Source organism: Armigeres subalbatus, chromosome 2, assembly GCF_024139115.2.
Source record: "Armigeres subalbatus isolate Guangzhou_Male chromosome 2, GZ_Asu_2, whole genome shotgun sequence".
In the NCBI taxonomy this organism is placed as follows: domain Eukaryota; kingdom Metazoa; phylum Arthropoda; class Insecta; order Diptera; family Culicidae; genus Armigeres; species Armigeres subalbatus.
In genome coordinates this window covers 378,442,596-378,453,002 of record NC_085140.1, presented here as the reverse complement: position 1 = coordinate 378,453,002, position 10,407 = coordinate 378,442,596, and the positions used below count along the sequence as shown (strand labels likewise).

General features: G+C 42.8%; 3 protein-coding genes across 3 annotated transcripts; all 3 read left to right on the top strand.

Annotated features, from left to right (window-relative positions):
* Window positions 1–706: 706 nt before the first annotated feature.
* On the top strand, window positions 707–2,670 carry LOC134210143 (uncharacterized). Its single transcript, XM_062686167.1, has 3 exons — window positions 707–1,053; window positions 1,155–2,069; window positions 2,202–2,670. The coding sequence occupies exons 1-3, from the start codon at window positions 707–709 to the stop codon at window positions 2,668–2,670; spliced, it is 1,731 nt and encodes a 576-aa protein (XP_062542151.1).
* Window positions 2,671–2,706: 36 nt separating this feature from the next.
* LOC134210141 (uncharacterized) lies at window positions 2,707–4,653 on the top strand. Its single transcript, XM_062686166.1, has one exon. It carries the CDS (start codon window positions 2,707–2,709, stop codon window positions 4,651–4,653), a length of 1,947 nt encoding a protein of 648 aa, XP_062542150.1.
* Window positions 4,654–5,003: 350 nt separating this feature from the next.
* Window positions 5,004–6,782, top strand: LOC134210140 (uncharacterized). The gene is made up of 3 exons (XM_062686165.1): window positions 5,004–5,501; window positions 5,558–5,717; window positions 6,655–6,782. Exons 1-3 carry the CDS (start codon window positions 5,004–5,006, stop codon window positions 6,780–6,782), a joined length of 786 nt encoding a protein of 261 aa, XP_062542149.1.
* Window positions 6,783–10,407: the final 3,625 nt, after the last annotated feature.

Genomic DNA, 10,407 nt, shown 5'->3' with positions numbered 1-10,407 from the left:
TTGCTGTTGTTGCTGATCGTCACCAAGAAACCATCGAGTGCTGCTGCTGTTGGAGTTGGAACTGGATGTTGCCGAGCGTTTGTACCAAGCTGATTATGTCGACGGAGCGACAAGCAAGATAAGTTGCATGTTTTACTTTGGGGTATCTATTGTTCGAACAATAAATCAGACGAGCATTGATTGCATGCTGCTAGGCAGCCGTTTAACGTCGAGCAAGTTGCATGTGTTGCTTGTTGAGGGTACATGGGATTTTGTTTGATTCGCTGAGTCGATTTTCTGATTTATTGAGGTTTTGAAAATGCTTTATTGATCAGCAGTTTTTCCATTTCTGTCTGTTGGGTTTCTGTCAATCGCTATTCGATCAATCAATCGCGAGTCGCTGTGGAACTGTGAATGTGAGTAGTGCTAATTAGATGAGTGCAAGTGCAAGTGGCATACCATGGCTGATAACGAATTGCGGAATTGCGTGAATTGCGGAAACTATCGAAGCTGGAGAGACAAATCAAGATTATCGTCGCTTCAACCAAGGATTTCGTGTCTAATTATGAGGATTCTCGTGATGGGGATACAGTTCCGTTTAGAATCACAAAACTTGACGAGGCTTTCGAGATGTTCTGTGACGTTCGCACGCAAATCGAAATGCTGTTGGAAGATGTTGAGCTCGATGAAGAGGAGGGCAAGCAGGACAAAGCAGAACGAACACGTTATGAAGGAGTTTGTCGACGAGTACTTCACGTTGAGACGACAGTTACAGGCCTGTATTCCGAGTCCTAATCAACTTAATGAAGCTGCACCTGCAGCCACGGTGACGCAACAGCTATCCCATGTGAAACTGCCAGAACTGAAGCTGCCGTTGTTCAAAGGAAACCTGCGGGACTGGTTAACGTTTCGCGATTCCTTCAAGAACCTGATAGCGAACAATAGTCAACTATCAGCGATTGACAAATTCACGTATCTCCGTTCATGCCTTTCCGGAGAAGCTCTCCAAGAGATAGAGTCGATCGAGATGACCGCAGTCAACTATACCATAGCGTGCCAGGCTCTTGAGTCACGGTATGAAAACAAGAAGCTCTTGGTCAAATCGCATTTGGACGCTCTTTTGCGTTGGAGCCAGTACGCAAGGAATGCTTCGATTCACTAAATCACATTTTAAGTGAATTTGATGAACATCTTCAAATGCTTGATAAGCTGGGAGAAGAAACTGCTAAATGGAGCACGATTTTAGCATACATGCTGGCGAGCAAGTTGGACACTACAACTCTGAGACTCTGGGAAACCGAGCATCGGTCACGAGATGTTCCAACGTATAATGCCATGCTAAAGTTCCTGAAAAACCACTGTATCGTTCTCCAGTCGGTTGGTGTAAAAGGCTTTCAGTCGGATCAGAAAAAGACAACGAAACCGGCCGGCAGCTACACTGGAATCCAACTTCAAGCTCAATCCGTCTGCCCATTCTGCGGAGGAAATCAGCATTCACCATTCATGTGCGGAAAGTTCAAGACTCTAAAGGTTGAAGAAAGAAGAAATGCAGTGATGATGAACCGTTTATGCTTTAACTGCTTAGGTCGTGGTCACGTGTCTAAATCATGCAGTCGGAGTTCGTGTCGCGTGTGTGGTGAACGGCATCATTCTATGTTACATCTTAGCACAGCTCAATCGTTCTCCCGTCAGTCAGTTCCACAGCCGGTCAAGCGATTCCAACGTCCTCCTCAGAACCCACAGATACAGACACAGAATGCTTCAACCTCAGGAACACAGCCACTATCACAAGAATTCCATCCATCTCAGCGATCAAATATTGCCAACAATTCCAACCTCACAAGCACACAAAACACGCAACACGAAACACCACCAACAACACAACCCCAAAGTACAAGCTACAATGCATCTCTTTCTGACAACATATCAGATCGACCAGCTCTACTTGCAACTGCAATAGTTATTGTTGAAGATAGTTTCGGCAGTACTATGCTCGCTCGAGCCTTACTGGACAGTGGTTCCCAGTTCAGTTTTATGTCGGAGAACCTGTCGCAGAAGCTGAAGTTTAGAAGAGCCAGGAGTCTTTCTCAGTAAGCGGCATTGGCCAGGCTACAAGAAGGTGTAAACAATCGGTCACTGCTCACCTTCACTCAAGAATATCTGAATTCGCCAAGGAGGAGAAGTTCTACGTTCTTCCGCAAGTGACAACCTGTTCTACCTAGCGCGAGAATCAACCGTGAGAGATTGCAGTTACCTGAAGACATCGTGCTAGCAGATCCAACTTTCTGCGTACCTAATGTGGTGGACATCATCGTGGGCGCAGGATTGTTTTACGAAGTATTATCAACCGAGAAGCTGAAACCTCAGCAGGATGGACCTTTACTGCTAAATACAGAGCTGGGATGGATTGTGTGCGGAAAATTACCAGACGAAGCGAGTATTGCGAGACCAATGGTTGCCAATTTTTGCACGGAGCAAGTGGATCAGTTACTCAAGCGTTTTTGGGAACTGGAAACCTGTCGATCGAATAGCGTTTTATCAGTCGAGGAATCGACATGTGAGGCCATATACGACAGAACAACAATTCGCGATGCAACCGGTAGATTTGTTGTAACGCTACCGAAGAAGGAGTTTCTCATCCAACGATTGGGAGACTCAAGGGCCACAGCACTGAAACGTTTTTTGGGCTGAGGGAAGAGACTGGAGTCAAGCCCAGAAACGAAAAGGATGTACATGGAATTCATCCATGAGTATCGTCGACTGGGTCACATGGTAGAGCTGAATTACGAGGAGGAAGGAGGACCACAATACTACATTCCTCACCACTGCATCCTGAAGCCAGATAGCACCACAACAAAACTGCGGGTCGTCTTTGATGCGTCTTGTGCAACGACCAGTGGAGTGTCACTCAACAATGCCCTTATGGTTGGGCCCACAGTACAAGATGATCTGCTATCCATTGTCACACGCTTTCGATGGAATCAATACGCGATAGTGGCCGACGTCGAAAAAATGTACCGTATGGTACTAGTACAGCCTAGCGATCGTAGATTGCAGAGGATTTTCTGGCGTGACTCCCCTACCGATCCCATCAGAATCTATGAGCTGTGTACCGTGACATACGGCACTGCTTCAGCGCCATATTTGGCAACTAAGTGCTTGAGTCGCCTGGCTGAATTAGATGGAGATCGTTATCCAGCAGCTGCCAAGATGTTAGTGAAGGATTTTTATGTTGATGACATGCTCTCTGGCGTTGATTCAATCGAGGAAGGCATTACACTCTGTGCAGACGTCCAAGAACTACTCCGCGGTGGAGGGTTTACTCTGCGAAAATGGAGCTCAAACTGTCCCGAGATTCTCGAGCAGATACCTCCAAAGTATCGAGATGAAAGAACTTCTTTCGAGTTAGATGGTTCAAGTGCAGCAATCAAGACCTTGGGGCTTGTGTGGGAGCCTCAATCAGATTTTTTCAACTTCAAAGCACCTGAGTGGAATGAGTCTGCCATAACGAAGTGCGTCGCTGTCTCTGACCTTGCAAGAATTTTCGATCCAAGTGGTCTCATTGGGCCAGTTATTGTGGCCGGAAAAATATTCATTCAGCATCTGTGGATGATTAAGATATCATGGTACGAAGAGCTAGCTGAAGATCTACAGCAACAGTGGCGTGAGTATCGAAGCAGTTTGGAAGGTCTAAAGGAGCTGCAGATTCCTCGATGGATCGGATTTCGAAAGGAACTCAAGTCGGTTGAACTGCATGGGTTTTACGACGCCTCCACAAAAGCATACGGTGCATGTATCTACATACGATGCGTAGATTGGGATGGAGAGATAACATCACGTCTGCTGATAGCAAAATCCAGGGTGGCGCCTTTGGAAGGTTCAACCAAGAAGAAAAGGAAGCTGCAAACCATCCCCAGGCTTGAACTGTCATCTGCCTTGCTGCTAGCCCACGTGTACGAAGCAGTTTCAAAAAGTATTCCGAGTTCGTTTGAGGCCTATTTTTGGACGGACTCTATGATTGTCCTGTACTGGCTAGCTTCTATTCCATCACGGTGGCAGATGTTTGTAGCGAATCGAGTGTCCGAAGTGCAGCATTTGACGAAAAAAGGACAGTGGAGCCACGTCCCTGGCATAGATAATCCAGCCGATTTGATATCACGAGGAGCAACTCCAGAGCAGCTCAAGAACTGTTCCCTCTGGTGGAGCGGGTCTAGCTGGATGCTAAAAGACAAGTCGAGCTGGCCAACGACGATCGAGGTCTCCAGATCGCAAGTAGAAGAAGCGCTGTTAGAGGAGAACGTACAATCAGATCAAACTGTTGCTGCGGTAGTCAACATTGAAGAATTTAACGCTATCTTCACTCGGACGTCGTCGTTCCATACTCTAGTGAATATTGTTGCATGGTGGATCAGATTCAAGGATAACACGCTCCAAGCTGACCGCTCAAAAAGACGTATTGGACCGCTTACACATGCTGATCGAGAAGGGGCCATTCGCAGACTCACACTTATCGCTCAACGAGAATGCTTTGGTCAAGAGATTGCGGATCTGAGCAGAAGAGAAGAAGTGAAAACTACATCCCGCATCGTTTCATTGAATCCACGGCTGGTGGATGGCATAATAGAAAGCATCCCATCATCTTCGATAATAATCATCCTCTGTCATTGCTTATAATGCGTCACTACCACAAGCAACTTCTTCATGCCGGTCAGCAGCTATTGATCGCCAGCGTAAGGGAGAGATATTGGATTCTTAGCATCAGAAGCCTGGCACGCAAAGTCATTCACGATTGTGTTACATGTTTTCGTAACAAACCCAGCGTTCAGGAACAGCTAATGGCTGATTTGCCGGCAATTCGAGTGACACCTGCGCCACCATTTCTTCGAGTGGGCGTGGATTACTGTGGCCCCTTCCAAGTTAATTACCCATTCCGGAAGAGGGTCATGGTTAAGTATTTCGCGGCTATTTTTGTCTGTCTGGTGACTAAAGCCGTCCATATTGAGATGGTAGGCGATTTGACTACTATGGCCTTCATAAGTACTTTGAAGCGATTCACCGGCAGAAGGGGCATCCCAGAAGTCATTATGTGCGATAACGCGACCAATTTTGTAGGAGCGAGACGCAAACTGGATGAACTCCAGCAGCTCTTCATGACGGAGCAAGCGCAGAAAGCAATCGTGTCCACAGCAGCCGACAAAGGAATCGAGTTTCGCTTCATTCCTCCTAAGTCACCGAATTTCGGTGGCCTCTGGGAGGCTGCTGTAAAATCGATGAAGCACCATTTGAGAAGGACAATCGGTTTGAAGATCGTAACTCCAGACGAATTGGAGACCATTTTGGTGCAAATCGAAGCGTGCCTTAATTCACGGCCTCTTACACCGTTAAGCAACGATCCCGGGGACATGGATGTGTTGACACCTGGACATTTCCTCATCCAGCGGCCTCTTGTAGCGATACCAGAGCCATCAGTTCCAGAGCTACCAGACAACCAACTGCCAAGGTGGAAGCAAACACAGGCGTTTGTTCAACGTATCTGGTCAAAATGGTCCACGCAGTACTTGTCCGATCTACATAATAGGACGAAGTGGACAAAGAAAAGAGCAATTTGAGTGTGGGAACCATGGTGCTCATAAAAGAAGACAACATGCCTCCTCTAAAATGGTTGCTCGGTCGAGTGGTACAAATCCACGCAGGAGCGGATGGAAACATAAGAGTGGTGGCGGTAAAAACGAAGGACGGTACGTTTACCCGGGCAATTTCCAAAATATGTGTTTTGCCCATTCACGAAAACACTAACCTGCCACACGATTAAAGGACCCCATAGTCCTCCTACGAAGGCGCAGGAGCGCCTGCGGGGGCCAACCGGTCCCCGCACTCCAGTTAAGTATTTTTATTTTAATGAATTATGAAAAAACTCAAAGAATGTTCCGTCCGCCATAGCCGTCTACGCCCACAGGAGGGCATGCGCCTCCACTAAGATGTCCATCAGTGTCCTGGATGTCATCACATCAACATAGGTGCAGGTGCACCTGCGGGGACTAACCGGTCCCCGCATACCAGTTAAGTGTTCGTGTTTTAACAATTGACAAAAAAAACTTATGGAATGTTTCGTCCGCCATAGCTGCCTGCCTGCTCCGGAGGCTCTGCGCCTCTACCACGATGCGATGCCTTGTTGCTTCACTCCTTGCCTCGCTGCTCAATTCTCGATTCCCTTAGCTGACAACTTCCATCATACCGGTTGAGAATCGGTTTGTTTCCATTATGATGCGCACATTCTGGTTTCATGTATTGATTCGGAAAACGTCAAGCTATCATCGTCATTACGAGTACGCTGGAAGGATGATGCATAGGATGGTCACGCAAAGTTACGTCAACGCCTCTACACGTCACCACTACGCAGAAGTAAGTCATACTACGCAAGAAGGATGTCAACTCAATGTCACACTACTCTGGTCCACACGAACGTCACGCAACGAGTTGCGTATCTGGTGTAGGACTCTCACGATGCACGGAATCACACCACCGTACTAGGTAACTCTCATCGAACGTTTTGCTCACTGCCGAACGCAACACAACGGCGCAGGAGCGCCCGCGGAGGCGCGCAAGCCTCCGCACCAGGGAAGTCAAGTTATTTTCGTATTATTCTTGTAAATTACCTCCTCTCATCTGATGCAGGTCGGTTATCATCGCAAGTTCACGGAACTTGGGAGTGCACGCCCGAGTGTTCCGTGAAGACCAATAAGGTTCTACGAGAGTCGGTTTTGAAGCCGCTCTACAATGAGGGTCGTCAACAGAAGTCGTGAAAAGCAGTCATCTTCTAGAAGCACTAAGGATCATAATCATATGAGGGCAGTTTGGGCTGAATTGTTTAGTATTGTTCAATGTACTGTGTATATCAATATTGCAATGTTTCTCTGTAAAATTTAAGTTTATTCTAGTTCGCTTTTAGATTGAAATCTCGCGTATTTCAAGGCGGCCGGTCACAGTGGTTCCATTCCCCTAGAAGGGCGGTCATAAATATAAATAACGAAAATTATACGGTAAAATGGGGTACTTTTTAATATTTTCGGGTTAAACAGCCTATTTTTTATTATTTGATAGGCTCAGTAATTATCATACTTTACGGAGCCGATTTCAGTATTATATGCAAAAATCCAACAAACAACGTTTATTTTCATTCTTGAGGAAGATGCGTGTGCGGGAAGATGCTTGTTATTGTTAAAGTAGTAAACGAAAATAAACCTTATTATTCCACCTAGTGGTGTCAATGCCTTTCTAGTGCATATGAAAAAATAGTATTTTTGCCATAACTTTCAGACCCATTGTGCGATCTGGCCAATTTTTATTAGGAAACAAAAGGATATGATTCCACGTCGAATGCAATGAATTGTTCCGAACAAATCGGTTAAATCTAGATCAACATTTGAAAAGGGCGTATTATCCAAATTTATTCCTTCTGATTCATTGTCCACATATATAGCTAAATATGTAGACGAAGAATCAGAAGGAATAAATATTGGCTGTTACGCCCTTTGCAAATGTTAGTCTAGAAGTAAAATGCCTAAAAATAAAAAATGCCTAATAAATACACACGCACAGACATAAATCATCTGGTATCTAATACTATGGGTCTTCGGGCATCCTATAACAGTTCGTTTTTGGAACAAACGTATAGCCTTTACGTATACTTAGTATATGAGAAAGGCAAAAAGGTTTAATATCGATTTAAAGTTAAATATAATATATTTTTACATAAATTATCCATAATCCACGATATACTATTTACTAATCTGCACACTCTTGAATGACAGCTACAAATTTTAATATCTTCCCTTGTCATAAGACGAGTTTGTACAATCCCATTGAATTCCACCACTCTTGACAGATACGTATTTCGACCTCAACAGTAAGGCCGTCTTCAGTGTCTCGTACTTGACTCGACTTAAATAAATATCTTCTCAGAGATGTCTGAGAATGGAAATCGGGGAGAAACATGCTATTCAGTCTTACAAAGTTGACCATGGTAAAAAAAACATAATACTCGTGTTCATCAATTTTGGTAATTTTTTATCATCGTTTATTTATTTCCAAGCTCAGTCGCAGACTGTGGTAACTGAAATGCCATTTATGCAGCAGCCAGAAATATGAATACATTTAAAGGATATTCAAAAAGAAATTGAAGCGGTACACGATTAAATTGAGCAGAAAATATTATATCTGTTAAACAAACATAATTTTGTTATTTGTTTACCCGCAGCTTTCTCGTGGACGGTTGCAGCTGAAATAGCCTTTAGATGAAAGATAGGAATGTAAATATTTACTCAGAAGATGTTTCTGGAGGGGATTTGAAGGGGAAACATACTTTCTTAGTGGATGAAGAAGATAACAAAATTGAGTAGAAAATTGTGTTTCCTTCAAAGAAACATAGTAAAGCTATTTGTTTATAATTTGCTTGGTCGCAGATGGTCGCAGCTGAAATTGCCTTTAGAGGACAGATTAGAGTGTAAATATTTACTCACAGGATGTTTCTGGAGGGGATTTGAAGGGGAAACATATTTTCATAGAGGATGAAGATAACAAAATTTAGAAAAAAATTGTGTTTCCGTCGAAGAAACATAGTAAAGTTATTTGTTTATCATTTGCTTGGTCGCAAACGGTCGCAGCTGAAATAGCCTTTAGATGACACATTAGAGTGTTAATATTTACTTAGAGGATGTTTCTAGAGGGGATTTGAAGGGGAAACATACGTTCTTGGGGGATGAAGATAACAAAATTTAGAAGAAAATTGTTTTTCCGTCGAAGAAACATAGAAAAGTATTTTGTTTACTAATTACTTGGTCGCAAACGGTCGCAGCTGAAAAAGCCTTTAGATGACAGATAAGACTGTAAATATTTACTTAAAGGATGTTTTTGGAGGGGCTTTGAAGGGGAAACATATTTTATTAGTGGATGATAATAATGAAATTTAGAAGAAAATTGTGAATCCGTTCATCAGACACAGTAGAGTTTTTTTGGTTGGTTGCGGACGGTCCCAGCTGAAATAACATGTAGATGACATATTAGAGTGTAAATATTTACTCAGAGGATATTTCTAGAGGGAATTCAAATATAAAACATATGTTTCCTGAGGTATGCCAACATTTTCACGCATAGTTTATTTATTATTTTAAATTCGAAGCCTTATACAGAGCAGATTAGCTCAAATTCTATAAAAATGAAAGATTGTATCTTATATAGTATACCTTAAAGCAGCAGTTTAGGGATAACTTGTTGAATTTCGAAAAAGTCATGTTTTTGGATTTATGACCTATGGGGTAACCACTGTGGTGGTGTAAAATATTGAATAATACGGTTGTAATTTAAATTGGCCAATTCTCCACCTGAACCACTCTGCACATGATCAGCTTCACTGAGATTGTGAGAATAACATTTAAATACAGCATCTGAGATAGAGATATCAATTTGAACCAGGAGATAAATACTCATTTCCATAGTCCTCTTCTCTGCCCAAATCTTAACTAGCGCGAAGAGGGGAGAAAGTCGCCTAACTTTGTAATTACTCAGTTCTAATCAATAAAGCAAACGCGCCGGACGGATAGTGCCTTTTCTTAAAAGCGTCGTGTTTATGCACTTAAAAGTTATGTTTTATTTAAAACCAGTGCCGAAAAATCGAAGACGTTAATTTTACAAAGAGTATTTAATGTTTAAGTATGGATTTACTATCCATTGTTTTAGGCAAAGGAAGTAAATTTGATTTGAATCCTGGATGAGATTTGTGAATTTCCCAACACTGCTATAAGGCTTGAGTAAAACAAACTATAGTCACAAAAGCACATTTTAATCTTGATTTCAATGATCCATACGATTGTCTTACAAAACGTTTGCTTTGGTCTTTATTATATACTAGTCGACCCGGCAGACGTTGTCCTGCATAGTAGGCGAAAGTTTCCATACGGTTCTCTATTTTAGTTTTTCACGATTTACTCAACTTTACTAATGATTTTTGCATGAGGAAATATCATATAAACCCTTCGGAAACTATAACGAATGTTTCTGCTGAAGAAATGAAAAAATCCATCCAGCCGTTTTCGAGTTATGCGGATACGAACACAGACCATTTCATTTTTATATATAAGATTTTAAAATCTTATAATTTCTTTGAAAATACTAATAAATAGCTAATTATGCCTTCTATTTTTCATTATTTCGCGGGACATAATCTAGAAATTTGTTAAATGCGGGACGTTTCGCGGGACGCTTTTCTGCGCGGGACAAATAGTGAAAATGCGGGACGTCTGGTCACATTATCAAATTGATAATAATCAAAGTAGTCTGGGAAATTGGTTGATGGTCACATGTGGTGAACCCACGGTATACAGAAAACAAGGTAGGCTCGTAAGAAAAATGACACTTCAAATATGACGCATA

Coding starts and splice junctions, on each gene's coding strand:
- LOC134210140 (XM_062686165.1), top strand. CDS start 5,004: ATGGCCTTCATAAGTACTTTGAAGCGATTCACCGGCAGAAGGGGCATC. Junction 5,502..5,557: donor GGAAGCAAACACAGGCGTTT/GTTCAACGTATC, acceptor TCTACATAATAG/GACGAAGTGGACAAAGAAAA. Junction 5,718..6,654: donor GGCGGTAAAAACGAAGGACG/GTACGTTTACCC, acceptor CATCTGATGCAG/GTCGGTTATCATCGCAAGTT.
- LOC134210141 (XM_062686166.1), top strand. CDS start 2,707: ATGTACATGGAATTCATCCATGAGTATCGTCGACTGGGTCACATGGTA.
- LOC134210143 (XM_062686167.1), top strand. CDS start 707: ATGAAGGAGTTTGTCGACGAGTACTTCACGTTGAGACGACAGTTACAG. Junction 1,054..1,154: donor TGCCAGGCTCTTGAGTCACG/GTATGAAAACAA, acceptor TCACATTTTAAG/TGAATTTGATGAACATCTTC. Junction 2,070..2,201: donor AGAGCCAGGAGTCTTTCTCA/GTAAGCGGCATT, acceptor TGTTCTACCTAG/CGCGAGAATCAACCGTGAGA.